This window comes from Rhea pennata, chromosome 25, assembly GCF_028389875.1.
Source record: "Rhea pennata isolate bPtePen1 chromosome 25, bPtePen1.pri, whole genome shotgun sequence".
In the NCBI taxonomy this organism is placed as follows: Eukaryota; Metazoa; Chordata; class Aves; order Rheiformes; family Rheidae; genus Rhea; species Rhea pennata.
The window spans coordinates 5931891-5959845 of NC_084687.1; the positions used below are offsets into that span (position 1 = coordinate 5931891).

The 27955-nt window shown below is 44.6% G+C and overlaps 1 protein-coding gene and 1 long non-coding RNA gene across 6 annotated transcripts in view; one reads left to right on the top strand and one right to left on the bottom strand.

Annotated features, from left to right (window-relative positions):
* The window catches only part of SRGAP2 (SLIT-ROBO Rho GTPase activating protein 2), a 113767-nt gene extending 90134 nt beyond the window's left edge, over positions 1 to 23633 (top strand). For 2 of the 5 annotated variants that reach the window (XM_062594769.1, XM_062594770.1), the window contains exons 15-23: positions 264 to 341; positions 2289 to 2423; positions 3771 to 3876; positions 5837 to 6061; positions 9498 to 9577; positions 13928 to 14108; positions 14561 to 14707; positions 16802 to 17129; positions 19775 to 23633. In XM_062594769.1, the coding sequence (XP_062450753.1) occupies positions 264 to 341; positions 2289 to 2423; positions 3771 to 3876; positions 5837 to 6061; positions 9498 to 9577; positions 13928 to 14108; positions 14561 to 14707; positions 16802 to 17129; positions 19775 to 20158 (1664 nt within the window). In that variant the 3' untranslated portion in view covers positions 20159 to 23633. Of the gene's footprint in view, positions 1 to 263; positions 342 to 2288; positions 2424 to 3770; positions 3877 to 5836; positions 6062 to 9497; positions 9578 to 13927; positions 14109 to 14560; positions 14708 to 15899; positions 17130 to 19774 lie in introns of those variants that run through there. The other 3 variants (XM_062594771.1, XM_062594772.1, XM_062594773.1) reach the window with 3 other exon arrangements.
* On the bottom strand, positions 18624 to 26092 carry LOC134150725 (uncharacterized). The gene is made up of 4 exons (XR_009960710.1): positions 24588 to 26092; positions 21150 to 21393; positions 20286 to 20415; positions 18624 to 18681 (listed from the first exon to the last, which is right to left on the bottom strand). It is a non-coding gene; the product is annotated as an uncharacterized LOC134150725 (long non-coding RNA).
* Positions 26093 to 27955: the final 1863 nt, after the last annotated feature.

Below are 27955 nucleotides of genomic sequence, written 5' to 3' on the forward strand. Positions count from 1 at the left end.
AACCTTCAGGGTGAAAGATAAAACGCATGGATGTTATAACCAAATTGTTCTGTCAGCATCTCAGAAAGGGTTAATACGTTTCTCAGTGGTGCCAGAGTTCTGGTTTTCCACATTCTGCCTGTGCCTGCACATTTAAGGGAAGATGGCTTTTAAAAGAAGATACTTTGCCTGTGTTGCTTATGTTTCCTTCATCATGCTGTACTTGATGGAAGTCCCAGCTTAGCTTATGTCTGTTGTTATCAATGTCCCTTTTTGTCTTACAGGGCTGCAGCATGAAGGAATATTCAGAGTGTCTGGGTCACAAGTTGAAGTGAATGATATAAAAAATGCGTTTGAGAGAGGTAAGTAGGATCTATTCTAGTATCTGAAATTATTGCCAAATGTATTAATTTGTTAAAACGACTGTTCCAAAATAGCTTGTGTGTTGACTGCAGCTTACTATATTCTGTTTTAATTTTTTTCCAGCTTCATAAGTGACTCACCAGAATGCTTCTGTAGTGCTCGTTAATGTTGAATATTCAAAGCATTATGCTTTATACCTTGTAGTGTGTCTGTTTAATAAACATTCTGAATTCAGTCATCTCATGTCTCATAGTTAAATGATTGTTTGCAACACCAAAGGACTGGGAATTTCATTACTGGACATAACTACCCTGTCTCTTTTCCCCCTACTCTTTGAGAATAGACTGCTCTGCTGGAGGATGAGCTTTTGTGCATCTCGTGTTCTTGAGGCACAGCTTGGCTATGCTTGTTCTAACTGTGACAAAGTAAGAGAGTAAATTTCAAGTCACTGTTTGATGTAACTTATAATAGATTTGATTTTTCTATATGAAGAACAGGGATTTTTTTCCAAAAGCAGGCAGACATGTTCTTGGGGTCTCCAGGCTCACGAGCAGCTAGCTAACTAAGTTGGCCTCCTTGGGTTCGGGAGAGCTTGCTCTTCAGTCGAGCCTTGCAGCCTGTCTCCCCGATCCGGCTTGGGTCACTGAAAATGATAGGGCTCATGTTAATTCTCTGTACACGTCATTCCCAAAGAACACATATAGTATGCTTTTATGCTTGGTGCTGGAGAAAAAAGCAGTAATTAATTAGGCATAGCAAACTCATTTTGCTGTTGAGAAGAAAGGACTTTAGTGTACAATGTATGTGAAGTATGACATCTAATTTCCCTTGCCTTCATCTTTCTATTCCAACCTGAGAATTAAAAACCTCAAGAAGAGAGGAAGCAAGAATGTGTATGACAAGCTGCAGGTGAAAGGCTTGATATCAGCCTCAAAGGCCCTTTTTAAAAAATAAATGACAATACCAGACATCTTGAGAGAATAGCCAGTTGTTTCAGCACCAACATGCAAAAAAAAGGTTGTTTTTTTTTTTTTTTTTTTTTTTTTAAAAAAAAAAGCTTCATCTCACTTATCTCTCTAAAGCACATGAAATGCAGAACTGACAAAGTTAACAATAATGTCTCTGCAGGTTATTACTTCACCCAGAACCCTTGGTGGCAGTTAATATCAAGGATAATGCTCTGGTTTGTAGTGGCCCATTTATTATCCTGTGTGTTATTAAGATAATAGGCAAGCTTTGGTAATTTCAGTCACATAATGGATATATATAGCTTCAATCTGAGGTTTGCCCCATCATTAAATCTAATTATATCTGATAGGGAGTTTTCCATAGGGAGCAACTCCTTAAGCAGGCATATTTTCTTTTGTAACACAGACAAACTGTGACACATCTACAGTGACAAATTGTATGTCCCAGAAACCTTTTTTTTTTTTTTTTCTCTCCTTCCCCAATTCAGCATAAGCTGTCTGTGTCTTACTGAGCCTAGTAAAGATGCTCGTTGCTCCATTACATAAGTGCTGAATTCAAGCCGAACTTTAATTGTGGATTTGTATAAAGATATGCTCCTAGGCTTGTGTACTGTTTATCTCCATGGTGATTCTCAAATTCACCCCCTACCTAAATATTTGGAGTACAGAACTTTTAAACAGTAGCACAGCTATGCCACTCTGACTTGGGCGTTAGTCGGGTGCTCCAGAATCGGGCTCCTATCTGTCCGAGAGCCGCCTCAGCTCTCCAAGGATTGCTGTCGGAGGCTTCCCTTCTTCACTGCTATCCACAGGGGAGTTCTCTCTCCACGTCATGTTGGTTTTAATCTAGTTGAAGTAGGTGGGATTAACGTTGTGCTGCATAAATTCTTTTCTACAGCTGAGTGGCAACCTTCCAGCCTGATTCTTTTCTCCAGCATTCTGATTTTTCTTAACTGTTTTTCTTTGCTTGTAATGAAGGGGAAGATCCATTGGCTGGGGACCAGAATGACCATGACATGGATTCAATAGCAGGTGTTTTGAAGCTCTATTTTCGAGGGCTGGAGCACCCTCTCTTCCCCAAGGATATCTTTCATGATCTGATTGCGTGTGTTGGTAAGTATACAAAGATCTGAAAAGGAATTAGATGAATTTTTTCAACATTGTCTTTCACCTCTCTCCCCCTGCCCTTTTCTTTATCCAAAATAATCTGTTTATAGTTACTTTGATTGGCTTTATGTTGCACTGCTCTCCTAATCTCTGTTAGGCCATGCGTTTCAGCCAGAATCAGGACGATTACCTGGTTGCAACATTCATTATTTTGATAGCAATCTTTTATAAATGAGCAAGAAGATAGAAACGAATAGATTTTTTCAAGAGCAATGTCATGTATTTTCCTGAGACAGTGCTTCACGACAGGAATCTTTGCTTAAAGAATAAAACAAAAGACCTTCCATTCTGAAAAATAACCTTTTAAGAGCTATACTAAGAAGATTCCAGAAATGCCTTATCAAAAACATGCATCTCCAGCAGGGTTTTCTTGTCCCATATGCTTTCTCTAATATTAATAGATATGCTGCCTGTACATCTACTGCCATCCTTTTGCATGCTCTGTTTAGCCAGCAAGTAATAGTAAGCAGAACAGTAATTATATGCCTTTTAACTTCATCAGCATGAGAGGCTCTTTATTGACTCTTGTTACACGATATCAAACATGAGGTTGATCACGGTCCAGTTGTTAACATCTTTGTTTCTAAAAGTGGTTTTTGTGGACAGGGGCTTGCTTTTTGTGTTTGTGCTTGGACATACTCTGCTTAAATGGTCTGACTGTTGCTGTGTCACTCTGAATCAAAGAACGATTCCGTTGTCCCTTGCAATGGCAGCTTTTGAAGTAAAGCAGAAGATAACTGCTTCTAATATGGTTTGTGGTTTTCTTCTCCTGATAAATGCGTTTGCAGACTTGAATTCGCATTATATGAAAAGAAAAATCTGCTTCCAAGTAACTTTTCTCTTCTGAGATGATTTATGCTGCCCACTTATTTCTCAGTATGCTGCTGCACACAGAGCTTTTTGCCTCACCCTTTAACTATGTTAATCTGCCTTTGAGTCTTATACAATTTTTTCTTTAAACACCCACCTTTCTAAGCTAACTTGAATAAGCTATTGTGTCAGAACTATTGAAACAGATGACATCCAGTGCTCCCACACTAGGAAGGAGCTTGCAGCTAAGTTTCACGTGTTAAGAGCCTTCATTGTCAAAGGCTTCGCAGCCTGCGCATTCCCCATGTCGGGGACAGCCGGGAAGTCTAGGAAGGAGGCAGACCCTTCCTTCCTTGTGCTGCTGTGCTGCCTTCCCTTTTTGATAGTTTGCACAAGAATCATCACAGTGTATGCCTGTATTCAGATTCAGTGGCAAGTTGTGGATATAGTGGTCTAATAACTGGTGCTCTTTCTGCCTTTCAGCAATGGATAATTTACAAGAGAGAGCGCTTCACATTCGGAAAGTCCTTCTGAACTTGCCTAAGACCACTCTGATTGTAATGAGATACCTCTTTGCATTCCTCAATCAGTGAGTATGTCTGAGAGCACCATGGTCCTACTGTAATACTTGGTGTCTGTTCTACTGGGCTTCTGAGCCTTGCTGAAATTTATCCTGATGATAGTGCTGCAATCTCAGTGGAGCTCCAGAAATGAAAATGAATAATTTGCTGGTAATTCAGGCAAAAAAATGATACGAGGGAATTGGAAGCTGGGTCCTGCACCAGCAAAAAGTAGTGTATACTAAGTGGTGAGAGTGATGCAGAGGGAGGTTGTTGTATTTTTTTAAAACACTCCACTACATCTGGCTGATTCATCAGGCAGTTTGACAGCAAGAAGTCAATAACTTCTTCCAGTAGTGTGGTCTTGACACCTGAGGATAACATAAAGGAAAAATATCCTAGCCAGAAGCGTAGCAGGATTTAAACATGCTTTGCTCCCTGTTGAGGTTGGTAGTGCTGAGTGTAAATGAGTGTAAATGTAATGCTGATATTCTTCATTGTGTTCACTGTACAGCAAGAACAAAAAAAAAAGGAGAGACTACATTAGGGAGTATTTTAAACCTATAGAGGAAGGTTAAACTATAAACAGGGATTTGAGCAAAGCTGGGATCAAAATACCCTGAATTTCTGCAGTGACAAGCCCTCTTAAAACTGTCAGACAAACTTCCACGTCAGGGTACCTTTGAACACTAGAGAAGATTAGATTTAGAATTGTATTTTCCAACATCCTTTTAGTCGTCACCTAACCTGCTAGAAATGTTATTTTTAAAGTAAGGTAATAGGAAATCAGCATTGGTTGTTATGACTAGATATTATTTCTGTATAAATTCTGTCTGTCCAAAAACTAGCAGAAGCTGTGATAAAAATACAGTCAGCTTCTCATATTTTGGATCTGAACTTGAAGGAAAACTTCACAAAGTTCCTTTTTCTTAATCAGATTTTGGCAGTGTAGAAGATTGTTGTCTCATCCTCTTCCTTGTGATGGATTTAATGCCTTGTGCTACAGTTTGAGATTTCTACTATAAATAGTTTACTCAAGAAAATGGAATGTCTTGTCATTTCTCATACCTCTGCCTCCAAGGACTTAAAAACTACCTAGAGAAAATAGCACCTCTCTCCTATTCCCAGCTCTGGCTCTAATACAGAACTGGAGCATGGAGCTTCCAGACTAGATTAACCTTCTCTTTCGAGAAATACTTTTTACTTGATTTGCAGAGTTTGAGAAACAGAATTTCTCATGGAAGCTGCAGCTACAGCTCGCTCCTGGTCTGGTTGGGAGACTTCAGCTGCTTTCAGTGTGTCACTGCAGCTTATGCTGAAAATGCTGTTTCCCAATGTACTGAATACTGGACTAGACTCTGCCTTTGGGAGCAGGAAGGGATTAACCTGACGGAGGGCACAAAAGGAAACGAGCAGAGGGATCTCCTGGCCGACAAGCTCCTTGCTGTGTACAGAGCCACAGTCTGCTCTGCAGAGCCGTGGTGGCTGTCAAGCTTGTCCTGGCCTCCTGGCTAAATGTACAGATTGCTTTTGGAGTCGGGTGCACAGAGTGATTTGCTGACAGACTGGCTTTTATTGCCAACAATTTGTTTATGATGAGAATAAAGGGGGAGAAATCTAGTGGTGTTTTCCTCCCTATTGTTGTCCTTGCTAGTTAAGGAGAAAATTGTAAAATTGTTTGGAAAATAGAAAGCATCTTGGATATGCAATAAAGAAATCAACATCAGCAAACTTTCCAGACTGCAGCTGGTGAACCTGGTTAACATAAGCCTAGTTGGACTGAGTTACCGGACCTTGAGAGTTGTTCTCTGTATGTACCACCGGTCTCTCACTTTTTAAACAGACTTAAAACATTTGTGTCCCAGCAGATCGCTCTAAAGAGCAGAAAGCCCAAAGTGAATCTTTCCAGCTCAGCTGTATGTTCTCCAGCAGAGATGATGATTCTTTTTTCTGCTTGTTAACCCTCCTCCCTACTTCTGTCTTTTACAGTTTATCTCAATTCAGTGAAGAGAATATGATGGATCCCTACAATTTAGCCATCTGCTTTGGGCCAACACTGATGTCTGTGCCTGAAGGTCATGATCAAGTCTCTTGCCAGGCTCATGTCAATGAATTGATCAAAACCATCATCATCCAACATGAGAACATCTTCCCAGGACCAAGAGAGCTGGAGGGTCCAGTCTATAGCAGAGGTGGAAACACTGAGGATTACTGGTATGATAGAAAGAATGGATGCACATTCATTTTCTGATTAGTATACTACAGTCACATGTGTTTTGTGATGTTGTCTAATACTGGATTCAAGCATCTGGCCCAGACTTTCAGAGTCTGTACTGTGAAAGAGAAGATGGCTTTGGTACCCATGAAGTTTTTTTAAAAAGAAAGAAAAAAGAAAAAAAAGTGTAGCTGCTCAGTTGTCAAACCAGTGCTTACCTATCTGAAGGACAAGGCTTTACAGAGATTTTTTTGCATGTTCTGCTATGGTAGCTGCCACCATTTCCTTGTGAAGGACAAGGAACTGAGGCAGCAACTACTGCTAATGCTTATATTTCACTTTTTCTTTTCCTTCTCTCTCTCTCTCTCTCTCCCTCTCTCTTTTTTTCCCTCTCTCTTCCTTTGACATTCTCCTGCCTGATTTGAGTGACTCTGCTTCAGAGGTGGGGTCACTTGCAGCTGAACCTAGAAAGCTGCGGCATAGTTTAATTTTCAGGGCAGCATGGAGGGGGAGGGAGGAATGCAAAATCACCATTTCCATCCAGCTTAAAGCTCAAGAGGCCTGGCCGCGTGCTCAGTCTGAAAGCAACATCTGGAAGCAATTCAGCTCGAGCGGCTCCTGTCATCTGGGGTGGAAGGTTGGGAGTGGGGGAAGGAAAGGAGGTGTTTTCTTTTCTACTGGCCAAGTTGATCTCTCCCACTGAAAATGAGGAATGTTAAATTGCGTCCTCCTTTTCCCCTTTCTAACTTCCCTGTCCCAGGAATGCAAATGATTATTTTCCTATATTAAAATAAATACATTTTTAAAATGGAGTCATTCTAGCAACAGAGCTAGCCTTGTTTTCCTACTTGTTTCAGAGTAGTTTTAACTATCAGTTCGCTCCATGTATGTGCTTAAGGAGAAGCTAATTTATGCAGACAAGAAACAGCTATATGTGGAGGGCTTGCAGTAACCTTTGTGGAAATTGCATTAATTTTACCCTTTGTTCTGGCATTTTTCATTGATTCTTTTTTAGGGGGAAAAAGAAAAGTTTTGTATGTGTAAGACCTTTAAGAAACATACTCACTTTGACGAGATTTTATCCGTAAAGTGAAGGGAATAAGAATATTAGATATTCTGCACACTCCCTGTAGTATGTGTTGCACTTGGCATGAATGTGTAGGAGACAAACTGTCCTGAAAGATGCTAGCGCTTCCCTGAAGACACTTTGGGGTTTTTTTTCATTGCTCTTAACCACGCTGCTCTGAGACCCTATTGATTAGGAAAGGGTAGAAGCAAACGAGATAGGCTGCTTAGCAGGGCCAGGAGGAAGCATCTGGTTCCCATTCAACCCCCTCGGAGCCATGGTGTTCATATAGTTGTTAGTTATTGCCCGTCGGGTGCTCTTCTGCAAAGCTGGTGAGAAGCAAAGAGAAGCCTCCAGCCTTAGCTGGTTCGTCGGGGAATGGCGCGTGCTGCGTTCGTAATGACGTTGCGCCTCCGCTAGTCCGTCTCCCCTCTGCGGGGACCTTGCAGTGGCACCCGGTGCACGGGCGGCCGGAGCTCGGAGCCGCTTTTGGGCGCCCTCGTCCCGCGCTGCGCAGCAGTTGCTTGGGTTGGCTGGAAGGGCTCAAGCAGCGAGGAGGCACCAAGGGTAGGGCAAGGTGCACCGCTCGCTACCGAAGCGCGGGGCTGGGGCGCAGGCATCTTCAAAACGCTGCCTTCGAGCCTGGCACTGTGCCGCGTCGGTGCATCCGGCTGAGCGAGTCGGCGCTGCGCGCCGGAGCCGTCTGTCCGAACCTGGAGCCCTGCGCAGCGGCCGGGCGGGCGGTTGGAGCTGCGGGAAGGAGCTCGCTGGCCGGGGGGGCCCCGCTTGCTCTCCTGCCCCGGCGCTCCGGGGGGCTCCCGCGGCCTGGCGCGCTTCCTGACGGCGTCCCGGGCTCGCGCGGCGAGGGGCTGCTCTGCGGCAAGGGCAGGTTTGTTGGTGCAAGGTGCCGTTGGAGGCACGGGCGGGAGGAGACGTGCTCTTCCTTCATCTGCGCGTGTTCAGAGCCGTGGAGTTGGCGCAGGCGACGTGACCTCGCAGTCTGAGTGAAACTTTAGCCCTCAGTGCTGACTTCCTCCTGGGACCTCCGTTTGGCTTCCAGTTCTTCTGTAAACTTTATTAAGTAGCATAAAGCTTTGCAAAAGACGGGGAGGGTTGATTCCTGAGGCACTGACTCAGGAGATGGTGAGGAAACTGCTCGTTTGTCATGTGGATTAAGCATAAGGAGACACTGGAATTAGTCAGACTTTCCCCCCTCCTCTCTTTTTAAATAAGAGTGGAGTAAAATGTATTTACGCAATAACAAGGGTTTTAAAAGGGAGAACACCGCACATCACCTATCGCTTACTTTAACCATTGCAAGGCCAAAAAGACTGATCAGGTTAGCAGTGCCTGGAGAGAAGTCAAGATCGCCTCGAAGGCGAGCTGGAGGCGGCCGTGCCCAGGGCAGCCCCTCGCCGCTGTATTCCGTCACCGGAGCGAGCCTCTGCGGCAGAAACGCTCCGGCTTCAGCAGCAGCGTCTGGCAAGATGAAGAGTGAGCTCTCCCCCCCCCCCCCCCCGCCCCCCTTTTTTTGTCTTTTCAGTTTTTTCTTTAACGTGAGCAGTAAGGGCAGGCGAGCCTTCGTTGCCAGCTGGCGGCCAGGCCAGGAGCTCCTTGAGCGTGGCCAGGAGCTCTGCTCCGGTTCCCTTTCGCTGCGTGTCTTGAGGGAGCTGCTCACGTGGCTGCTTACCAAAACACACCCTCCGCGTGCCACTCACTGTCTACGGATGCTTTCGAGGCTTTTCTTTATGCAAAACATTAGTGCGTGCTCTTGGTGTTCAAGGTGCTCTGTAAATAAAGATTCCAGTCGATTAATCTGGTTATGGGAGTCGCTCAGTGAAATGAACTGGACAATCTAAGACTGCGATAAAAGGGAAAGAGGGAGACAACGAACTTGGAGCTGGAAATGTCATTATGATTTGAGAAATAATTTCCCCCAGGAAGTGGCAGCTATCTCATCAGTTGTGTAATGAGCTAATTGGAGCGCTGGAGGATACATCTGGGGGAATAGTCCTGGCATGGCAGAGATGAGCTAGGCCCGGCATGCCACGGCGAGCTCTGACTTTTGGAAGCCTCTGGAGGTCTGGATTGTAAGATCTGACATTGGACTTTCCTGTATAAATTTCCTGCTAGTGCACGGAGGATGACAAAGTTGTTCTGCCTGCTCAGGCAAATCAAGGGATTAGCTTGATTTTTAAACACACACACTTAGGTGCCTGCAAATGCATCCACGAAGGTTCTGGCACAGCAGAACCTAGCTATGGACATCCTGCATGAATGTTCGTAGCTGAGTTACCTTTGAGCTTTGTAAATCAGGAAACTGAGTTTCAGCCAGTATAAAGCACTGTCTGTGTTTCCTTCTGTTGCAGTGAAAGTCCCCACGGAGAGAGAGCCTCAACAGAAGACTCGGTTCAGGATGTTACAGCTGAACACCACACCAGTGATGATGGTATGCAAAGTCTATTAACCTCCTTCGTTAAGGTATCCTGGTGCTGGGGTGATAGAGAATTAAGTGCCTTGCAGTTTAAATCCAAAGTTAAATCCAAAATAAAGTTTAAATCACAGTAGCCGTTTGAAACACCGCATACAGCATTTGATGCTGAAAAATAAAAGGTATGGGATCAGCAGGAATTTTTAGAAGTTGCCTATCTATTTTTAAAGTATCTCTTTTTCTAACAGTACCTCATCTTAGCAGCAGGCCTGCCTGGGCACACTGCATGCTTATAAGACTGAGCTCATCTGTACCTTAGCAGGATCTTAAGAGTTGGAAATCATGAGCTAAGTGTAGAGCCAAAGGCTAGATGTGTTTCAGCGTGCTCTGCTGCTCCCCTCTGCATGTGACAGGCATCTCCCCTTTCAGTAGTTTTGGCAAGGGAATTGAGTGCCTTAACCTCTAACAGTTCTGTTTTAAGGAATCAAAATAAAATAAACTGTTTACTATCTGCTTGGAGCCAGGCTTTAGGGTAGAGCATCTTGGTGGCGTCTCTCCTTGATAGTTTTGGTTCCCTTCTGGGAGAACTCATTACTTTTTTGTGATCTGATTAATAAAAAGAGGTGCCTGGAATTTTACCACTGAGTTGCCTGTATTTAACATCTATGAGAATTTCCTGATATTTCCTAAGGAAAAGGTAACACCACAGCCTTGGAGTGTCTATTGGTAAAGTTTCCAAATCCTCTTTCAGCAATGAGGAACAGCTGCATGCGAGTCCCATCCAGCATAGAGGAAAAGATTACATTAGTGACGTGAGACAGCAATCCCCAGAATGCTGACCAGCACATGAAACACGCTGGCCAAAACAGAGCAGCGTATATTTTGTTCTTGCTTTTTGGCCTCTTGCAATTGTGGTAGAATCTGCCTTGATGGTTGCACTTATGATGTTCTCAGGTGGACAGGTGGGAAGACGGTGGCATTCCCTTCCAGTTAGGGAGCATGCTTTTTGAGCTGATCTTCAGTAATTTACCCGATAGCCTTGTCTTGTGCTGCTGTGCTGCTGCTTGCTCACTCTGCTTCAGCGGTTGCCTAACAGACCTTTCCCATGGCATTGCTGTGCTCCTGCTGGCTTAATGATGTTCACGCACCAATAACAAAGTAAACAATGTCGAGCACGGCTAGAAATGCTGCAAAATCAGTTCTCCCTCAGCAAGGTCAATCACTGTTGCAGGGACTTCTCACCAAGGTTGCTGGGAGAACACATGAAGAATATGGAAATGAAACCTTATGAGTTTGGTATCTCTTTTTGAAGAGATTGTTCTTTCTGAAAAGTTCTAGTTTCTAAAAATGTGTGAAAACATGTCCTTTTGAGTTTGTAGTTAGAGGAGTAATCTTAATGCTCCAATTAAAGTCTAATTCTTCCCACATCTGTAAAGTGTGGGACTGAAATCTGCAGGCTGAAACACCAGGGTACTTGCACTTTGTCTGAATGGGATTTCTAAATAGCTTATACAGCAAGAGGGCACGATGATGGGAAAATGAGCAATTAGAGATTAGAGAAGGACACTGTTTTACAGCCCCTGGAACTGATTGCGTAGGGCCTCTATGCAAGGTAACATATGTAGGCTTTTTGGATGGAGTCCTACAACCTACACAGAATATTCCAGTGTGAAATAGCGAGAGCTCGGCACTGAAGCCGAGAAGAGAATTGGCCTCTATCTCTTCTGAGAGATCAGCAAGGTTTTGTTAACTAGTCTCTCACACACTCGTTACCAATTTTTGCAGTGTTACACCTTGGCTCAGTTGTCAGAAGTGCTGCACACACCTTTCTGACTCATGTTCTCTCTCAGGATTTGGGACTGAAATTCTTAGTTTTTTTTCCTCACTTCTTCACTCTTTAGATATGAGCGGGGACTTGCTCCTTTAGCTCTTCCACAATGCTGGAACTGGTCAAAGTAAAGCCTGTGTTACCGGGCACCTTTGCTGAGACAGACAGGATTAACGGGCTGGGGAAATATGATAAGCTGTTCAAATCTGCGGATGTGTTTTGAACAGTGGGAGAACGTGCCATATTGCTAACCCTACTTTTAGTAAAATTCTTAAAGAATAATCTTTTCCAGCTACATTACTGAATCTGAGTTGATTTTTGGCTATCAAGTGAAATAAATCTGGTGTGTTACTTATTTGGTGGTGTCTGAGAGCTCAAACCCACCTTGCATTCTCGACCTGGCAGAGCCGTAGCAATGCCTTTCCCTCTCCAGAGAAGAGCCTGCTGGCCCAGGCTCGTCTTTATGGAGCAGAGGGGCGCAGGAATTGGTCCTGAGGTGAGGGGTTTTTTGCAGAGCTTCTGTGACTTTCAACCTTGCTGGATGAGTGATTGAACATTCAATTTTGAGACAGGCACACGAGCTCGATAAATACTGGAAGGCAAGCATGTAGTATGCTCATTAAATTACGTGTATGGGTGGAAAGATTTTAAACTGCTTCTTTCCTGCACAGATTCCCAGACTGGCAGGGATCATTGTTTGGCTCGGTCTTATTGGTCTTTATTCTCACAGCTTTCTTCTGTGATCAGGAATGTAGTAGGAAAAAGCTACTGGAAATTAGAGTCTAAAATCACTTATCTGGGTAAAAGCCAGAGTCCTAAAAGGCAAATTGGAAACATAAGAAACCTGAGTGCACCACTTATTTGGAATAATAAACATTTCTTAATGAAACAGATGAGATTTGCAAAATCCTATTCCCTCCCCCTTCATAAATAAAGGGGCAACCCCAGAAACAGCATTACCATTTTTTTAGTTATGAAGAAGTTAGCTCCAGAAACAAAATAAGAAAGAGGGAAGAAGGGAGCCAGGAGCCAAAAACCAGATAACCACGGGCTTGTGGGAGTCTGAAGCGAGGCAGCTATCGCAAGGTGAGAACCGAGGCCAGGCTTCTCTCACCCTTGCAAACATCGTGCTGGCCGCCGAGGGCTGGTGCCGGGCTTCGTGCGAGGCTGACCGTAGACGGACGTGAAGGGCAGGGTTTGATAGAATTCGGTGCTCTCTGGTTTTGTAACGGAGAAAGCCGTTGCTGGGGGGAATCCGGCAGGTCCTGGGGCCAACCGGCCTTAGCTCTCGGTCCGTTCGTGCTGCCGATGTTAATCGCGGCTCCTTGCTGGATAACGCTTCCGCGCCGCGGTGTCAGAGCGGCTGTGATTAGATTGTGGTAGTGCAGCAGCTGCTGGCTCGGGTGGATTTACACCGTGTATTTGCACAAGCCCCGCTACTACCTTGCCTGCCTAGGGTCAGCCTTGGGAGACCTCATTCTTGATCGTGCACTCTCCCAAGGAATGATTTTGAAAGCTTGTGGCTCCTGTTTGGCCTTCAGATCCCTTCCGGATAGCTCTTGCGCTGTAGGAGCTTTCCCTAATGCTGATGCAGATCTAAGGGCAAAACAGGATATCTTTCGTTGTTGAGGAACAGGAACCAAGACAGTCCCGTGTTTCCATGGAGCGCTTCGCTGTGTTACAAAGCTCCTGTACAGCGATCAGCGAGCTGAAGTCTGCTGGGGCCGCGTGGCTGAGCTCGTCTCCAGCCCCCTGCTTCCAGCCTTGCGTTGGGAGCTGGCTTAGCACATCTTTGGGCTCCACCAGTGACAGGATTTTAAAGTCTTAAAATGACCAATATGAAATTCATACTGATTTTCCCGGCTTTTGCCTGCGCCGCCGTCCGCTCTGCAGCGCGGGTGCCGTCAGCGCCCGGGCCGGGCTCGGCCGCGCGCCGGAGCTCCGCGCCGCGGTCCGCGCTGCTGTCGGGCGGTTTTGCCAGCCTCATCGACAGCTCCCCGAGCAGTTCAGCCTCCCGCGGCGCCCGAGGCCAGGCTCCTGGGGCAGGTGGACCTCCCTTCTGAACAAGGAGTTATTTCTGAAGCAGCTTGGAAGCGGAGGGTGTTTGCCTCCCTGAATGCTAATAGCAATTCCAGCTTGCCTGTTCAGGAGCTTTAGTTTAGCTACCTGTAAGAAAGCCTGCCATGGACAGAGGCTGTCCGTGACATACCTGATTGCTACCTGGCTTTTAGATATTGTGATTTTTAAGGATATATTAATTTTCTCATTGCCGTTTCTATTTTTGTATGCTAGAAATTCTGTCGAAGGGTTTTTGACTTAGAAAATTTGAATGTGTCCATGCCATAGAGATGAGATAAATGCTGAAACTGCAACATCCTCCTACTATAGGGACTCTGAATCTTAGCGCTTCACCCCTCTGCTGCCTTCGTCCCCTGCTCCATGTTCTCTTCCTGAACTCTTCTGTGCTAGGTTTAAACTGTTACATGCTTACTGAGCCCAAGCATTTAGTGAATTATTGTTTATTCCCTTCTATCTCCTAGAGTGTGAGCCCATAGAAGCAATAGCGAAGTTCGACTACATTGGCAGGACTGCACGAGAGCTGTCCTTTAAAAAGGGAGCTTCTCTCTTGCTCTATCAGCGGGCCTCAGATGACTGGTGGGAGGGACGCCACAATGGAATTGACGGCCTTATTCCTCATCAGTATATCGTCGTTCAAGACACGTATGTTACCTTTTGAGTCCATCTGCAAGATGGCTTGCTTAAAAATCAGGCGTGGAGTGGAGTATTTGCGTCAGGATGCTGACACCATGTGGGGCAACTTCATCATTCAACCTTCCCTTCAAGAAGGGAATCTTATTTAAAAAAAAAAAAAAAAAAAAAAAAAAAGTAGAGCTCCACAAAAGCATAGGCGTCCACTTATGTGAAAGTCGAAAGTTTCGGTATGTTTGTAATACCAAAATAGTCCTGGGGCTGCCAGCCTGAAAAGGGGGCAGAGCTGGGACCTCCAAGTTGCTTACATAAATCAGCTCTATAATTTAAAAGATATATACTGATTATTAAGAAAAAGATGTTTAGCATAGTGTTTTTATATGCTTTCATACATGGTGCTGTATGTAAAATTCAGTGCTGCTGGCACTGTTTTGGTTGTGATTTCCTTCCCTCCTCCTTCCTAGTGAGGATGGTATCTCTGAAAGATCCAGTCCGAAGTCTGAAATAGAAATAAATTCTGAGCCACCGGAAGAAAAAGTGACTGCCAGAGCTGGTGCCAGTTGCCCAAGTGGGGGTCACGTCGCAGATATTTACCTTGCAAACATCAACAAGTAAGAACAGCCTTGCATTATTTTTACCTAATTATAAAGATCTTGGTGATGAGTCCAGTAAAATATTTTGTTTCCTGAGAGAGGTTAACAAATGAGCACTGCCACCATTTTTCTTCGCTTATGCCTCTTCTAACCTGCTTGCATTTTGTTGTCCTTCTCCCTTTTTCACCAGTGTGGCCAGTGTTGATTTAAAATCCCACTGGCTTCTCCTCCTATACCTAAGGTGCCAACTGTCCCAGTTTTCCCAAACATACTTTTTTATCTTAAACAACAACAACAAAAAAAAATACTGAGAAAGAGGGAGATTGTGGAATGAGTTCTCATAATCATGTGTTTCCATTCCTTATTATGTTTGTGATTTGTTATGTCTTGTTTACATTTAACGTGGTTTGCTTTATGGGACAGGGACAGTCTTCAGAAATTAGTATCACATTTTGTGTTAAATGACATAGCTTAAATCCCACCATCTGATACTGCCTTTAACATTTTTCATTTCTCCAGCACTTTTCACCTTAAGCAGATTACTAACCATATGCTTGCAGTGAAACAACACATCTCCCAATTTTATTAACCTGCTGAATGAGAAATTGTTGCCTTAGCTGACAGTCAGCCTGATTAAGAAATCAGGGGAACTAAGCTAACAAGAGACTAAATTTCTTGATCTCTTATTTTAGAGCAGACAGTATCCTAAATCTTTCTGATTATTTCCTTACTATGAAAAAAGCTTTCTTTGTGCGCTGAAGATATTAATTGGCTTTATAGGAGTGGACATTTTAAACTTTCAGTTAACTTAACAGACTTCAGTCAGTAAAAGCAGTAATAGAAATGCATTTCTTTTGAAAAGATTTAGAACAGCTAGTGTCCTGCCTGGAGCCTGGTCCTCAGGCTGTGGGAGTCAGCCGAGTTCTGCTGATAAGCAGGTCAGCAGAGCTTCGCCCATCAGTTTGGGATCTGATCCTTCTTTTATGATATTTATTGTATGAGCCATTCAAGTATGTTGTTCTGTCAGTTATGAAGAATTTATATAATGAACAGACTTATGCTGGAGCCTCTCCATCTACTGTTTGGTCGTGTGTTGTATGTAGTGTTTGTAGGAAGTCTGGCTAATGTCCACTCCATTTTTTTCCCTTTACTAGGGAAACTGATACTTAGCAATAGTAGCATAAGACTCATTTTGTTGTTTTTTCTTTAGGAATGAATCTTCTGACCTATGTGTGAACAGACTTGAGCAAAATTAAATCAGATGGTTTCGCAATGACAGTTGTGCCACCCACTGAATTATTATTTGGATGCCAAAATCCTACTGGAGTTAACACTTTCTTGCAGCTATTCCTGGGGCTGGTGCTATATAAAAATGGATCCTTCCCTGTATAATGGATGCCAAGCTTCAGACCTATGGCATAAAGTATTCTTGCTACAATGGCCTTTATATAATTTGAATGGAATCATGCTGTCAGACCACATGCTGCTGGGGTAGAAAGTAAATTGTTTGGATCAGCTCATCCATTTGATGTCATCTTTTGGTGTATCTGTAGCCCTAATAGATAATGCCTCATGGTCTTACTAAAGCACTGGTAAAGATGTCTCTCTTACCACCAGCACATTTTGGAAATGGTTCTTAACCCCAAACTATCTATGGGGTTCTTTGCTTGCCAATCTCTGAAAATAATAACTTGATGCCTTGGTCCAGGAGCTTAGTAGACTTATACTGTGTCCTCCAGTCAAAAATTGTAGCTCTGCTCTTCTAATGTAATAAAAACACATCATCAAAACCTGTTGATGGCACAGAGGGTTTTTTTTTGTTCAAATATAAAATCTTTGCTTCATGACCAACTCAATTACTTTCCATCCAAGTTTTCTGTTTTTGCTATGAATGTGCACAGCTGCCAGAAAATCAGTCTTGTTATTAGAAGTGTTAAAACGCAATGATTCACTGTTTCACAATGACTCTCTAAAGGCCTGGGTGTATTTATAATCTGGGTATCTGTATGTCTCTTCCCATTGTCTTCTGTGTTGTCTTGGGGGGATATCTTCAAATTACAGCCCATCATGTATTCCTGCTTGTATTGACTTGTTTTGCTTTTGTGACTGAAGGCAAAGAAAGAAACCAGAGTCAGGCAGCATCAGAAGAGCCTTTCGTCAAAGTGACAGCCATGGACTAGGTAGTTCAATGGCAGAACCAGCCTCCCCAGGAGCCATAGCCGGTTCCAGACCCTCATCTCAGCCCATTATGAGCCAAAGTCTTCCCAAGGAGATTCCAGATAAATGTTCCATCAGTGGCCACGGCAGTCTCAATTCTATCAGCCGACACTCGTCGCTGAAGAACAGGATAGACAGTCCACAGATCCGGAAAACTGTGACAGCAGGGAGGTCAAAGAGCTTCAACAACCACCGGCCCATGGACCCTGAAGTTATTGCACAGGTAAAAAGGAGTATCCTACCTTAAGGATTGCTTGAGCTTACTTAAAGGATATTGGATACAATGAAATGTTTTAATGCAAAGTCTGAATTAATCGTATAACTTGTATCCCATTCTTTCTAGCCATGCAGTATTAATTTCCTACACAGCTTGAGTCTAATCTTTTAGCCTCCCTTTGTGCAAGTCACTGAGACTGCTTTCATGAGTGAAGGTAAACAGTCAGGTCCCTACTCAATAAAAACTTGGCCTTGTTCATTATTCAGAATATAGTTTCAACAATAAAATCGCCCATTACAGAAAACTGCACAGATTCCAAAGCTGTCAGCAAAAAGTTAAATAATCTAAACTTCAAGACATGAGGAAAGTGAAGTATTTAGTGTCAATTTAACATTCTCCTGTCAGTTTAGCAGACTTGCCTGTGGTCAGACGTTGGAAGCATATGTAGCAGTGCAAGCGAAACAAAAGCAGGCTGCTGAGCTGAACAGTGTTCACAGTGCCATCTTTATATGCTCACAGGGTTCAGTGGGAGATTAGAAACCAAATTTGGACATAATCTTCCTAGTTTTGATTAGCTATTTATTTAGACAAGTGCCTTGAAATGAAGACAGGATACAAATGCATATACAGCTGTGCTTTAACTTTGCAGAGAAAGCGCTCTGCTTTTGGGACTAACTCCACATACTGACCATATGGCAAGGAAATAGTCTGCCCAAATTGAATTTTCTGTACCGCTTAAAGGAAAAGGTGGTGTTATTTTTCTTAGTCTTTCCTAGCTTTGATACAGACTAGCTACTTAGGAATTCTTCATCTCTGTGCTTATTGCCTGCATCTCTGTACACAAAAATCTGTTCTGGCCCACTGCATTTGGGACCATAAGCTGCCACAGCAGCGACTGGTGTTGACCGAAAAACAGCTGGTCTTTTTTGCATCCATACATCTGTGGTTTCACAAGTACAATAGAAAATGATTGAAAGTTAGACATAGAAATTTCAGGAAGTGACAGCTACTAATGGGGTGAATGATACAAATGTTATAGATTTCCCTGTTCCCTGAAGGATCTTCTCTCTCTCCTGTCCAAGCTGTTAGATGTGTCTGCACATGTATGCTTGCCTATACCAACTGTTTTCAGTATGTGATGGAGCTATCTAAAGCCAAGGAATGCTGGGATCTCAGGTTACAAGGTCAGCTCGGAGTGACTTGACTTCTTTGCCTCTTTTGGTTCAGAAGTCTGTAGACTTTTAAAAAGCTGGGGGGAAATGCATGAAAATTAAATGTCATTTTCATTGACAAGGCAGCAACATCGAGTAATAAAGCACAGGTTTGATCTGATTCATATTCTGATGAAAAATTGTATTTTGCCCTTATGAATCTCTTTAGCCCATTTGCTCCAATAAAGTTATAATATACAGTTCTCATCTTTGTATTTCGTTGTCCTTCTAAGGCTTTGATGAACAAAAATCAGGTTCTTTTTTCTTCAGTTAAACTCTAACTGAAGTTGTTCTGTCTTCTCTTCCAGCCAGAGTATTAACTCCATTTGTTTCCACTGGAGAATAGCCTTAAAACAAACAAACAACAACAACAACATCATGCTAAATTAGTATTTCTCTTTGGTCCCCCATAGTATCTCTTTAAACACCCTCTCACAATCATCATACACTTTGCATATTTTCCCTAACTTTATAAGTAAAATCCCCTTGGCCTCAAGATAGACTTGGAGGTGTCAGATTACTGTCTCCGGTTTCTTCTGCCATTCCTTGACTGATTTACCTTCCCCACCCCCTGAAAAACCTCTAAGGAAGCTGAAAAGCTGTAGCCAAGCTGTGAGTCACGGAAAGGCGAAGCTCTTCTCGCCGCCGAGTGTGGTGCACCCGTGGGCTCCAGAGTGCAGGCTTTAGCAGACATGTAGATCTCGATACAGTTGAGAACAAAAGCTCACATCTTTTAATCTCAAAAGTTTCTCTCTATACTGGTTTGTTAATAACTGTAATATTTTATGAGAGGAGGGAGAACTACCAACTTGAATTTTTGTGCATTTGTGATGTTTTCTGTGTTTTAAAAAAACATTGAAATTTTCAGTCCCATGTAATATCTTTATGGAAGATAAGGCTATGTATATAGCAGCAAAACCAACAATGCAGCAAGAACATACAATGATTTCAATGTTTTAACAGTGTTTGATCCATTAGCCAGTGCCCAAAATGTCAGCTTCGTTTCCCTTCCTTAGACTTACTCTCCTTAATCTCGGGTACCAAATAAAGTGCAAAGAAGGGTACTAATATTTTTGAGCTACATGATTTTCTGTTCATAGCGATGTTTTAGAATTGGATTCGTCACTGAAATCCAAGCAGAATCAGGAGACCTTGGCATCTCTAAAGGACCAGATTAGCATTAAAGAAAGCATAATAATTGTTTTACTACCTAGCAAAGAAAAATACTTCTGCTTATTGGCTTCTGTATATAGTGCCATCTAACGAGTGTGGTTTGGCCTAGGTTTCACTTCACCTGCAGGTTCCTGACTTCCCAGTTGCATCGAGTTTTGGTATTTACAGACTGAAAACCAAATACATAGCGCTCTGAGGCTGACTCTTATCTGCTTATGTATGAGTCTCAGTTCTGTGATTCACTCAGTTTCTCTTTTGTTTTTGCAGGATATTGAAGCGACTATGAACTCTGCTCTGAATGAGCTGCGGGAGCTGGAAAGGCAAAGCAGCGTAAAGCACACGCCAGATGTTGTCCTTGACACACTGGAGCCTCTGAAAACGTCTCCGGTGGTGGCCCCCACCTCTGAGCCCTCTAGCCCCCTGCACGCTCAGATCCTCAAGGACACTGAACCCCCTTTCCAGCGGAGCGCTAGCACAGCCGGCGACATCCCGTGCACCTTCAGGCCAGTGAAGTCGGTCAAAATGGCCACCCAAGTTAAACCTCCAGCAACGAGGCCGAAGCCTACGGTTTTCCCCAAAACTAACACCACGAGTCCTGGTGTTGCCTCTTCAGCATCTCAGCAGCCTGCTGACAAGTCCTGTACTGTCTGATGAACTTGATGCTGCACTTGGATATGACTGTACTGTTTCAGATGAAGAGGCTATATTGAAGAGACATTAAAATTCCTATTTAACTAATTTTTGAGCTTCTGAAGGTCAGTTGTGAACTGCTACTTACTGCTGGGAAATCTTCCTGGGAGTGAAACATTCGTAACTAAGCCTCGTCCTGTGTACCTGCATCAGTGATGTTTGTAAGGCAAAATAGGACATGCCATGCTTGGGAAATCCAATATCAGGTCACTGTGAAGCTGAGGAGGAAAACACAAAGTGATGAGTTGGATCCTGGTTTCTAGTTGATACCCTGTTCAAGTGTTTGGCCACTGAAAAATATTTAGTGGCACCATGTTTTGAATACTGGTGTAGTAACTTATATATTCTGTGTTTCATTTATCACAGGGAAACAATAGGATAGATTTTAGTCTACTGCATGTTTTGGTGCCACTAGCTAGGTGGAGCTTGGACATGCCTGTTTCTTGTGTGTTATGCCGTTGCCCACTGGTGCCACTGTAGTTAAGGGTCTGTCTTAACTTCCCATTACATCTTCCGTTTTTGTTTGTTTGCCCCACCATTCCTTCCCGAAGGGCCAAAGCTCTTAGCTGTCCAGCTTCCTCCTTTAGTCGACACTTGTTATGAGAAATACTTTACTCTGGAACACACTTAGATTTTATGGAGTTATATGTACTATGTGTCTGTGCAAATATAAACAAATATGCTCCTGAGGTTTAGGAGCATAGGAAAGAGCCCAGTTGTTACTTATGGACAATCTAGCTGTCTTTTCCTTCTTTGCTCTCCCATGTTTACAAACAGCTTTACTGATTTTCAGTGTAATGTTCAGCCCATAGGCTATCATATAGTGTATGGTCTTGGGAGACTGAATGTAAAAACAATTTAACTTTTGAAAACTAGCTGGCGTACCCTTCTAGGAGTTCATTTACTAATGCACACGTTCTTGTTTTGATCACGTTCCAAGATAGGTCCTTACCAAAATCCCAGTTACAAGCACTACAAAACTTCAATCAGAAGTTCTCAAGTTTTGTATCTTCTCCCAGTTTCTGGTTGTAAATGCTTTGGTCAGTGGCTGTGACCACTGTGGACTGCTTTAGGGATCCCCGCTCTCATAGAGTGGTGTAAGAAGTGCTGCTTGGGATGTTGACGTGGCAGCATGTGGCTTCTGGAGTGGCTTCACTGCATATTTCTTCGGTAGACTGGCATGCCTTCCTTGGACTCTGCAGAAATTTGAATGAATTCTTAGTATACATATTTATATGGTAGACAGCAAGTACTTCAGCCGCTAGCAGGCTGCATGGACTTTTTTATACTCTGCTGAGGATTTCCAGAATGCTAACAGTTATTTAATTTTTTAAAAAGGCATGTGCCACTTAAAACAGTAAAGAAGATCTTGCAGTCCCACAAGAGAGGAAACTTTTGACTGATCCTTAGTTCCTAAGCTTTTCTGGGACTTAAATAGTTGTACCTCTTAGGTTTTCATCAAATAAATTCAGGCAAAGATGAGAAGTTATTTTCCTCTTCCTTTTAGGTGAGTTTCTTGTAAATTTTGGGGTTTCTCACATTTAGCTTCCTTGTGAGTATAATGTCATTATAATGGGCACTTAGTGATTAAAAAAGAAGTGACAAACAAAATTTGCATTATTAAGAACAATTTTTCCATAACCATACTTTTCTGAGTCATTTTAAGGATGTTTCTTGGAGAAATTAACAGGGTTTTATTGTTCCTGTGTCCATCCAATTTCTATAAAAGAAGCATATCCAAAGGAAAGATGTTCATTTTAAAAAGCCAAATTTTCTGTGCCCTAAATTAATAACATACAAAAAATTTGTGGACACCAGTAGAAAGGGAACACGAGAAAGATTTCAGTGAGGCTATTTTCGTTATTTGTTTTTCCTGAACTGATTTGTAGCAGCAGTTCTCTGTGGGAAGCACTGCAGTATGCGCGTGGCTCCTACTGGGTCTTGCCCTGTTCAGCTCTCAGGGGAAGATCCCACCAGTTTGACCAGCGAACTTTGCTCTCAGGTTCTGATGGACTCCTACCACCAAGGAATCACTTGTTCTTTTGGGGAAAAAGAATTAAAACAAACTTGTAATTTTCGCTCAGGCAGAACTTTCTGGCATTTGCTTTAAGTAGGGATTTTTTTTGTTTTGTTTTGTTGGGTCATGAATGGCCAAAGTGAATCCGTGTCAAGAGCAGGATCTCTGTAAACTTACTTTGATTCATTTGTAATGCCTTATTTTCTTTATATTTTTATGCCTAGCACTCATGTTTCTAAGAATCAGTGTCCAGCCACACACAGCACATTTGGAGAGGAGATACTCTTTTCTATCGTCGAGGTCTGAAGTATGAATGGAAAATGAGAGATCAAAAAGACTTCAGGTTACTCTTAACAGCAACTGTCTGTATATGGAATTACCGTGCTTATCTCTAGCATCCACAGCTCTGGGACAATCCTACTGTCAAGTGGAATATACTTAGCAGGACAAACTGTATCTTGAGCAACTCAACTGGAATTTTGGTGTGCACTGTGATTGACACTTAACTTACAGCAAGCAATATGGCAGCCTGAAGAACATCTTTCCTCTTCCATGTGATCTGGGCCTATCTGACCAGCAGGAAACTTGCACACATGCGCACACACACACACACACACGGGGGGGGGGGACGAGGGGAGGAAGCCCCAACTTGTGGCTTGTCTGCTTCGCTTTGTGAACGCACAAGGCTGAGAGAACATTCCCCGTAAGTGTTTTATTACCGTTTGTTGCAGGAGAGGTGGGAAAGAGGAACTGGAAGCATCAGCACCACTCTCCACCAAACCGGTGGACATCTTATGTCCAGTGTAGAAGAGACCAATGTATTGTGGACAAATAAGACGCAGTGGTTTGCTTGGAGAGGTATAAATGTTACTTCATATCTTCATATTCAGAAGGAATATTAGCTCTTCCATGGAAATTCTTTCATGACTTTTATGTAATGTATGTGTCAAATATAAAGACAAGAAGTGTTTGATAACTGGAATAACATATGTCTGTTTGATAGTGCTTTGTATGAGCAAAGGATTCTTGTTCATCAAATGTTGGATTGGAATAATCCAAAGCAAAACTTTAAAAAATAAAATATAATTTTAGGCCATCAATCTTAATAGGTTTTGAAGCTCTAACCTTGTATGTTTTACTTCCCTTGTTGGGAAGGGAGCAGTGTGCTTTAATGATTGCTAAATTTCTGCTTCTCTAAGGTAATCCAAAGGCTCACAGTTTATAAATTGTAAATTTGTTCTTCATGTCAAAGCAATGAGACATGACCAAACATTCTCGTGTTACCTGTGCTGGATACTCTGTTGCAACGAAAATGATTAGAGTGCACTGTGACAGCAGAAAAACGTTGTATATGTATGTATTTTGGTATTGTTTAAAAAGAGTCTTTGGGTTTCCTGTGATGAATACCTCATATGTTGGGTTGGGGGGGAGGGGGAAGGGGAGTTGTTGTGGGGTTTTTTGTTGTTGTTGTTGTTTTTCCTTTAAGGCAAGATTGTTCTTGCACAAAAGTAGGTTAAGGTAACCAAGTTCTCATAAATTTATTTACAAAACAAAACATTTCAGAAGTTGGCAAGAAATTCCATCTGTGTGAATCCCACGCCTTGCGCGCGGCACGGGGTAAGCAGTCACTCCACGGCATTTGCCCACGCGTTCACGACAGCTCTAGCAATATTCGGACAGGAGAGGTCACTGCAGATGGAGTTTGCTGCCTTACTACTTACTTCTCCTTGCCTGTGTCAAAACCTCAAATTTAGTTGAATGTTGTATAGGTTTGGGGTTTTCTTAAGTATTTGAGAGGTGGATTTTTTTTTCCAAAAGAAATAAATGTTTCAAGTTAGCACTTCAGATGCTTTGCATACGTTTACCTGATAGACTGGAATACTCTGTCACTTGATGAGATATGTATTGTGGGAATACGTAAAGTAGATTATGTTCTCAGCAGGGCATAGCTTGCTGGTAAGGCAACTGTAACGATGGAAAAATACCCATCGAGACAACTTGTCTGAGTTTGAGTTGGTAAGATGTTGAGCTGTGTGGCCCCTATCCAGCAAGTCAGTAAGCACATGCTGTATTTTAAGCCCAGGAGTCGTCCCTGTCCGTAGCCCTCTGCGGTTAAGCATACGTTTGGGTTTTGTGGATCAGGTCGGGGGCTTTGCGCTTAGCAGGATCAAGCCCTAATTCTATAGGAATGTGCTGCAAAGTGTAAATACATTTACTCATTTGACTCTGAGCCACAAGCTAGGAAAACAGCAAAGCTAAAAGCGTCAGGGCAGTCGCCTCGCCACTGAGGCAGTACAGAACAAACGACGAGTTCAACTGTTTATTTTGCCATTTTTAGTTTTCACGAAAATATTACTGTTTTTGTGGGCTTACCTGATATTGGCTAGCGTCCCACATGTGCAGTAAGAGAAACGCAGATGTTTCTTTAGGGCACCAGCAAGCGCTGGAGGCTTGCACAGACGGGAACGATGTTTTCTCTTGTGTTAAAGCTTCATGCCCTGCAGAGAGCTTCCAACCTAGAGAAAATGCTGAGTGTTACTGGTGGGCTGGACTGAACTTTTGGTTTTGGGCTAACATATCACTTCCGAAGATTCTCCTCTCTTTGGGTCGGCTTTCCGCTCGTCTCTTCTGCGTGCAGCAACCTGGTACTTGAACGAAATACTTGACCCGCTGCCGTGCGCCCGCACAGGCTCCCGCGGAGCCGCGACCCTTCGCAGCTGCGTCACGCACAAATCGCCACGGCTGCCGGAGCCGCTCGTAGGCGTTCTTCACCTCTGCCTGCTCCCTTACCGCCGGTGCCAGGAGGGGTTATTTTCCAGGCTTGATTCTCGGATGCTATTTTGGTGGATCTCGAGATGCCAAAACAGCAGTTCAAAGCCTGGGAAATTAATATTTGTTTCTGTTACATTTTTGTGCTTCCTATAACGTAGTTTGAGACAACAGTTTTGTTTGTCAAAGATGGGCCAAAAAGAGGTGAAAGCAGAGAGGGAGGGCAGCTCCCCGCTGTGCTAATACTTGATACGCCAAGCTTCGTACAGGGTAAACACTTGGCAGTTTGCAATGGAAAGTACAGACGGACCCTTCGTTTCAGAGGCACTGTAGTAACTTCACTTCTGAAGTGGACTTCACCAGCCTTCCTCTCCCAGCAGAGTGCTGCGATTGAATAAATAAAGTCCAATGGAGTTGGACTCGTGAGTGTGCCAAACTGCTGGAGCAATACTTGTGAGCAGCAGGGTCTTCAAAAGACCAGCTCTATGTAGCCAAAACAGGGCATTGGTTGAGAGCATCTCTAACGCGTTTTGAAGAATAGCAGTGATGCCATGGTTCTACTGTAACGTGAAACAGTTCAACTGCAAAGTCTAGAAATCTTTTTTTTGGTGTTGTTGCTTTGAAACCTTAGTCCCGCGATAGTGGGCTTGGGCTCGTATGGTGCGTCCGATATTTCTTTTTTATTGACAGCAGTTGTTAATGGTGGGATGGGAATGTTCTTGCTCAAACAGTTTCCATTGTTTCATGTCTTTTACACCAATATATATATGGTGTATATATTAAACTGTGTAAAATTGTACTTTGTATATATAACTCTGTACAATATGGAGGTACATCCTTTTTTTTTCTTTTGGTACAGTATTGTACAGTATTAGGAGTTACATGTGTTGGAAATGTTAAATCCATACTGGGGCAACAAAATGTATCCATTGTCATTAGCAATAGTTTTGGAGAAATAAATGTTTTGGGTATGGTGGAAATACTGGCCCATGGACAGCAGTAAATGATGTATCGCGAGAGCGCGCGCCGCTGAGTGTGCGTGGGAACGCGAGAGCGAGGCGAACCCCAGCGGCCCTTCCTCTGCACTTGGTGCCCGCTCTGGGGCTTAGATTTTTCCTTGGACAGTGGAGGAGGAGGAGGAAGCTCCTGGAGGAGGATCCCGAAACGTGCTGCCAGGCTCCTAGGGCGCTGCGTTAGGTGGAGGCGCCGCGGCGGCCACCCCTTCTGCCCTCCGCTCGCCGCCGGTCCCAGAGGACGACGGTGAGCGCAGCGCGCTGCTGCCTTGTGCCCGTCGCGCCGGGTCGCCCTGCTTTAGCCGAGCCTGACGCGCTCGACAGCCAGCGGCCTCGACCCGCAGCCGTCCGCCCCCTCTCCCGTTAACCCTCCTGGGAAGGAGGGCGCAGCAAGGGCGGCTCGGAGCCCTTGGGTCCCCCTGGGGCCACGTTCGGTCCTCGGGGCCCCCGCCTGCAAGGAGGGAAAATTAGGCAAAAACGTCTTGGAAAGCCGGCGGTGCAGGGAGTGGGGGCGCAGCGGGGCCCCGCGGCGCGGATATCCTCCCAGCTCTTGAAGCCCGCACGGGCCGAGCTGCCCTTCCCTCCCTGGGCATCGTCAGCCCGGCTCCGTCGAGCCTGGGGGTGCAGCGGGCTCCTGGCGCGCTGCTTGGGGCACTTGCTTTCCCCGTAGGGTTTATTTCTCCCTTTTTTTTTCTTATGAAACAGGAAGCAGAGAGGTAAAGGAGACCCACTAATGATTTTTGATTTTTCCAGCAGTTGCTTCTGCCTGTAATACGCAGGAGGATGCTGTGATCCCTTAAGCCCTTCTGATCGCGTCGGTTTGCAGCTGGGTCTGCCCCTCTCCCGTCCCAGCCCGTCACCCCCGGGGAAGGGACGGGGCGCCGGCACCGCGGCCTTGGCGGAGGGCAGGACGGCAGCTTCGCGCCAGCGGCGGCATCCCAAATCCCGGCGGGAGCAGGATGAGCTGCCGCCGTGCCCGGCTCGCCGCTGCGCGTTTGGGGACCCGACGGGGCCGCGGGGGGCTCCGAGCCCGGGCAGCGGCCTGCTCTGGGCAAGGCACCGCTGCGCAGGCACCTGGATTTCTGAGGCTTTGCCGCCACCGCCTGGAACGCTTGTTTTTAGCATAAACTTGGTTTCCAGGATGTAGCTGCTTTTTCTGTGGGTGGGAGACAGGCTTGCAGCCCGGATAAGGGCTGCTGTTGCGGCAGCCGCAGAAGGGAAACGAGCCGTAAAACTCAACGCGTAGGGAGAGGATGGAGAAGCGAGTCTCCGAGGAGCCGGGCTCTCCCGGCGGGACGTCCCCGGGTCTCCCGGCGCGGCCAGGCCAGCGCAAGGCGGTGGCCGAGCCCAGCAGAGCCGTCGGGCTGTTGTGACCCCCCAAAGTCGGTGGGCGCCAGGTCCGACGCGATTCTGGAGCCGAGGGAGCGTTGGCTTCTCCTCTGGGCACGGCTGCGACGAACTGTGCGGAAAAACCTGCAGCACCATGGGAAAATATCTTTTTTTCCCCTTCATTTAAGTGTTATAATATATTTTATAAAATATTTTACTTGTTTCCTTCCTGTCTGTCGTTTCCCTTGCTCTGCTCATCCGCCTGAGAAGGCTGAAGCAACGTGCACAAGTCAGAAGCCTCTAAAAAGACATATTTGTGAGTTTTCTGGCTTTAAAAGTAATTGTTTCACTTTCTTTTTGCAGCGGTGAGCAGAACCACATGACGGCAGCTTTTGCTTCCCGGCGGCAGCCGCCCCAGCGCCAGCTTGTCCTGCGGCAGACCCGGCTGGGGCACCCGGAGGAGGGAGCCCGGTCGGACCTGCAGGCTGCGGGGGTGGCTAAAGCACCAGTCTGTTTTGCAGGGGGACAAACGCTGGCTGAGGGAAGCAGCTGGAGAAAACTGGGCTGGAAGCAACTGCGGGAAGTCAGGCGGGCCCCTTCCCTCCCCGCGGCTGAGCCGCAGCCTCCTAA